General features: G+C 34.0%; 1 protein-coding gene across 1 annotated transcript; it reads left to right on the top strand.

Annotated features, from left to right (window-relative positions):
- The first annotated feature begins 1637 nt into the window (after positions 1-1637).
- Positions 1638-4589, top strand: LOC110025957 (ETHYLENE INSENSITIVE 3-like 3 protein). The gene is given in 4 exon segments (XM_020726666.1): positions 1638-1775; positions 2316-3794; positions 3797-4185; positions 4275-4589. Coding segments are annotated over 2 exon segments (1776 nt in total). The 5' UTR covers positions 1638-1775; positions 2316-2407; the 3' UTR covers positions 4275-4589.
- The last annotated feature ends 1287 nt before the right edge of the window (positions 4590-5876 follow it).

Genomic DNA, 5876 nt, shown 5'->3' with positions numbered 1-5876 from the left:
TATCTTCAATGTGATTAAAAAAAGTTTCTATGTTTCTTTACGTCATGTCTCATAGCTAGTAGGCTTTCATGTCTCTCTGATGTAACGATAGTGTTGTTCTTGTTATTTTCATCGAGAGTTTTCTTGTAAATGTTGGTTGTGCTTTCGAATTTCACATGTTATTATCTTAACCTTTGATCATAGATTACTCCTAACGTGACTATTTAAGAAGTTAAATAACGCTTGTGATATAGGACTTCTAATTTCCACCTAGCGAAACAAGTAGGATAACATACAATAACCTAGTGTAATAGATATATCATCATTAGAAAATTACAGCCAATATAAGGTACTAGAGAATTTCTGTGAAATATTGTATAGTTAAGTCACCTTAACTGAAAATAAGATTTCCAATGCTTCGTGTGGCCTAAGAATAAATTTAGGAGGATTTGTCACTGGCATTTAACTATCTGGTGGGAAACTCATGGGAAAAATATTGAGGAATCGCTAAGTTGGTGTCACAAGAACATGACCCCTATAACCAATGAAAAACCTCAAAGGTGCTATTTTTTATTTCAAATTAGAACAACAAAACCTTTTACTTTTTTAAAACGGAACCCTTAAACTGAACTTCATGACCTATTTTAATGGTTGACAATTTTTCTCGTGCGATCGATCTGCGGACTCTTATTTTATATATTATTTGATTGACACATATATTTATGTGATTGATTGAATGCTTCCCAAAAATGTCTAGCATCATGATCCCAATTTATAGTATTTACAATAGACTTTGAAAAACCTACCAGTCCCTTATAATAAGTTAATCATAGTAGAGTAAGATCTCATCATCATATATCTTTTTCAAGAGTCATGGTGTGTAGGGAGTGTGAATGGATATTTAGAATAAAACATTATTCAATTATTTAATGTTATTATCTTAAAGTATATGACTCCAAATTTATAAAAAAAACATAGTTAATAAATAGAAAATCATATCTATAACACGTTCATGAAAATGGTTCGCAAAAGGACACTAGATGATTCTCGAAAAACACGGATTTGCAAGAGTTTTCTCAATCTATATGAAAGACAAACCCTACAAAAAAAGCTCGTTGTTCGCGAACACTTCGTGTTCGGTTCGTCAATGAGTTTGTGTTCGATTCGTTCGAAAAGTAAACGAGACGAATGTAAACAATTTTTTTTTCGTTCGGTTAGTTATACGAATCAAATACAAACAGTGATGCGTTCGTTCTTGTTCGAATCGTTATTCTTCAAAATATAAAATAACTTAAAATAATTATATATACAAAATTATGATATTTTTAAAAAATTAAATTTTATAAATTATAATATATAATAAATAAATTAATAATAATAATAATATATTAATATACTATATTAGTAATATATTATATATTTATGTAATATAAGTTATGTAATTAATATAATATATTATTTATATATATTAACAGTGAACTCCCCGGCAAAAAAGCTATTTGCTTCCGTGAAATAAATTTAAATGAATAAATAAATAAATAAATAAATAATTTTAATCCAATAAATATTATCCTGCCCGTTTTCACTGCCCAACTTGGACCCGCAACCTAAAAAAGGAAGCTGCTTTGCTGTTTTTTTTTTTTTTTTTCCTAATTTACAGTGATATTTTTTAATTCAGCAAATTCTATCGACCGTCTGTTGAATCCGTTCCCGACGTTTCCGTTCCTCCTAGGTTACAGAGATTGAAGGCGAAGGGGTTTAATGGAGGAGAGGAATTTGCGGCGGTTCGATTGCTGGTAAGAACTTGTTTATTACCCAAGATTTGAGCTTGGATTGGTTGGTTAGGGTTCACGTTTTGTGCCTTCGTTGATTGCTGCGGAACGGTTCTTCTTAAGGTTCCGATTCTTCCCCCTAGGGTTTAATTTGGGCTTGGGGTGAAAGTCTGAATTAGGAACCATGATGTCGATGTTTTTGGTTTGATTTCATCTGATATTCTTATGCTGGGATTGTGTTTTATGCTTAGTTGTTTTGTTTATGTCATTGTCATGGATTCTTAGATTGCTGTAATTTTTTTGTCTGGATTCTTTGATTGCTGTAATGGTATGGTCAGATTGTGTTTTATGGGTTGTTGATTATGAAGTATTGGTTTGTTTAATTAGTTTTATGATGTTGTATAGAAGCGGATTGGTGTTGATTCTAGCAATTACATTTGGAGTTCTTGCTTAGAACTTGTTGAAATGTGAATTTAATATTTGATTTTTAGAATGTAGAAAAACGTTTGATGCAAATTTGTGGATAGAATGTTGTTCTTTATTCAGTTTCTGTTTATTTGGCAGATCTTCATCAGGATTTTGAACTCTATTGGGTAATGCTGAGTGGTGGCATTTCATCGTTGAGCAGAAGGTGGTTTTGATATTTGATTCCAATGATGAACAATTTTGTGGTGGTTGATGGTTTAGAGTTTGAGGGGGATGATGTTCGTTGTGAAAATCTAACGGAAAATGATGTTAGCGACGAAGAAATTGATGAGGAAGCCTTGTCGAGAAGAATGTGGAAGGACAGAATTAAGCTTAAAAGGATCAGAGAGAACCTGAGGCTTGCTGAACTACAAGCTTCTCAGAAACCGAAAGCGAAGCAGCCGTCAGACCAGGCACTTAGAAAAAAGATGTCGCGAGCCCAAGATGGCATTCTCAAGTACATGCTGAAGTTAGTGGAAGTATGCAATGCTAGGGGCTTCGTTTATGGGATAGTTCCGGACAAGGGAAAGCCGGTAAGTGGCGCCTCGGATAATTTAAGAGCATGGTGGAAGGAAAAGGTAAAGTTTGATAAGAATGGACCTTCAGCTATAACAGTTTATGAAGAGGAGATTTCTGCTACTGGGAATAAAGACAATTCTAGCAAGAACTGTCATAGCCTTATGGATCTTCAAGATGCTACCTTGGGATCTCTCTTATCTTCATTGATGCAACACTGCGATCCGCCACAACGGAAGTATCCACTGGAAAAGGGTCATCCACCCCCTTGGTGGCCTTCTGGGAATGAAGATTGGTGGATGAATTTGGGATTACCAAAGGGCCAGGTCTCTCCTTATAAGAAGCCTCATGATCTGAAAAAGATTTGGAAAGTTGGAGTGCTCACTGGTGTCATCAAGCACATGTCTCCAAATATTGACAAGGTCAGAACCCATATCAGGAAATCAAAGTGTTTGCAGGATAAGATGAGTGCCAAGGAGAGCGCGATATGGTTAGGGGTGTTGAGTAGGGAGGAAATGATCGCGCAGCAACTCAGCGGCGATAACGTAACGTCTGAAGTAACGGAAAATCAGCAGAGCCTTCAAGAAGAAAGGCAGGATGATACTAACAGTAGCAGTGAATATGACGTTAATGATTTTGCTGGTGCTCCTGGTTCTGCATCTTCAATGGGTGCTGGAAAAACTCAGCATATGGAGAATCAACCTTCCCTGGAAATCATTGCTTCAACAGCAAAGGAGCAGGAAAATTCGAGTCATGTTGTTCGGAAGAAAGATCAAGTTAATGAACGACAGAGGCATAAAAGGCCTCGCCTTGATTCAAATCCCTCGCATCAGTCCACTGGTGAACACCAGAATAGAGATGTTGCTTTAAAACCAGAAAATGGTTTTAGTTCAATGAATTTGATGGACCTTCCATTAGCAAAAGATCAGGCTAATGGTCTCATGCAGGCTAATGGTCTCATGCAGGCTAATGGTCTCATCTCATGGAAGTGTACAGTACAGATGGATTGTTTGCAACTCAAACAAATCATGTTGGAAATCAACTCCTGTTCTCTCAACCCATGACGAACAGAATGTTTCATCCCTCTCCTATAAATGTTGGCGTGCAAAACATGATTGTTGCCGGACAGCCGCTACTTTATACAGGAAGACAATATGAAGAATTCACTGCGCCTTTAGTAGATCATCCTGTCAATCCCATGAATGTTTCATTTCCTGCCATCAATCCTGTTAACAGGGATTCATTGCCACTGAATGGAGGTTCAAACTCAGCTCCCAGGGACATGCAACCATTCATAGAGCAGACATATCCTATTGATTCAGATAAATTCATTGGTCAATTTGATAGTTCCGTCGAATTGGCCATGGATCCCTTTGCTCTCAGTAGTCCGCTTATTGACATCGATAACTTCCAGATAGATGATGAAGCCTTAATGGAATACTTGGGAGCATAAGTGAGTTGAATCAATGCTTTCTTATTTCTCTTCACCAAATTTCTTTGTTATATTTGCTTACTCCTGCTTTTATGGAATTGGTTTCACAGCAAATGTAGTCAGCAACTTGTTTTAATTATTTCAAGGAGATTTTCAGACTGACTGAGTGGTGCTTTCTGGTAAGATAACCAAATGGTTATCTGCTGGACATATTTTCTTTCATAATCACACTGCTGCAACAGGATGGATTCTTAACCATGATGAGAGTCCCATTTGTACAAATTGTTCTCTGATTTTGCTATGAGGTAGCATGGAAAGCTTCCTTTGTAAAACATTTCTTTCTTATCCTATGTTTAGTAATGACCAAAAACAATGCTCGTGTGGACTGATTTTGTTGCATTCATTGCTGTTTTTTTTATCTGATATATGACTGACAGTGAATTATAATTCTGCATATAATTATTGAGTATCATTTTTTCTCCATTATCTTATTGAGTATCATATTTTCATTTAATTCTAATAAATTAAAATCATTTTTTTATACGACATGACCAAGTCTTTAAAGTCTACCTCTACCTTTTTTTAATGTAAGTCGAATCTAAAGCATCTACTCTCCTAACCGGATCATCAGATGATCGACGTTTAATGCGACCAATCCATCTAAGATAACTCTCTCTAATCTTGTCTGTCACTAGAGCTACACCAATGCTACCCTTTCACGTATACATTCATTTTGCATTTTGTCTCTGAGTGTCAATCCACTCGTCCACCTAAGCTTTCTCATCTTAGCAACACTTAACGCAATTTTATACATCTCTTTTAAAGGCCAACATTTTGCGTCATAAGGCATTGCATGCCTCACCACCATCTTATAGGCCCAATGTATTTCTCCACTTCGACCATCCAACTTGAATTTTTCTAATAGCATCCCCATCTATATATCAATAAGAATATTTAGTGATTAAATGAAACAATAAAAATTATTAATAAAAAAAATTATGCTCTTAATTCATTATTAATTAAGCTTATAATGATAATTTTAATTAATATTGAGAAAGCCTATGATCAATTAATATGAAAAGTGACTTGGAATACATTTAGGTTGAAATGTACATGTTAATAATTGATATCTAAAATAAAGTATCTTATTGTATATTTTTATATATGATAGATATTTAATGAAATATGTAAAAATTAGAATAATAAATAAAATATTTATTATATTAAAGGATTTCATTTAGTAGAGTAAATATTAAGTATAGTTTGTAAAATTTTATAATGTAAGATGTTAAAAATGAGTAATTTATAATATTGAAATAGAGTATTAGAATAAGCATGATAAAATTAAATATTTACATATTAATAGAAATAAAGGAAATATATTAGAATTCATAGTAGTAAGTTTTGCTCGAACTTATAGCTACATATTAACTTGCAATAATGTGAGGAATATCGAAAGGTCGGATTTCAAAATAAAGAGCGTTTCATTTTTTTTTATAGAATTACAAATCTAACCCCTAAACTTTCATGTTTACATGCATTCCGCTCAAATCCTTAACATCACATAAAAATATTTTTATTAGTTACTAGTGCATAGATTTATAATATCAAATGATTATAAATGTAAATATTATATTTTAGGTGCTTGACATGCAAATACATACTAATGTATTCAATGCACTTGCAAAGCTAAGGAGACTGGATATATATGT

This window comes from Phalaenopsis equestris, unplaced genomic scaffold (assembly GCF_001263595.1).
Source record: "Phalaenopsis equestris unplaced genomic scaffold, ASM126359v1 Scaffold000343, whole genome shotgun sequence".
Classification (NCBI taxonomy): Eukaryota; Viridiplantae; Streptophyta; class Magnoliopsida; order Asparagales; family Orchidaceae; genus Phalaenopsis; species Phalaenopsis equestris.
This window is presented reverse-complemented; position numbering and strand designations above follow the sequence as displayed.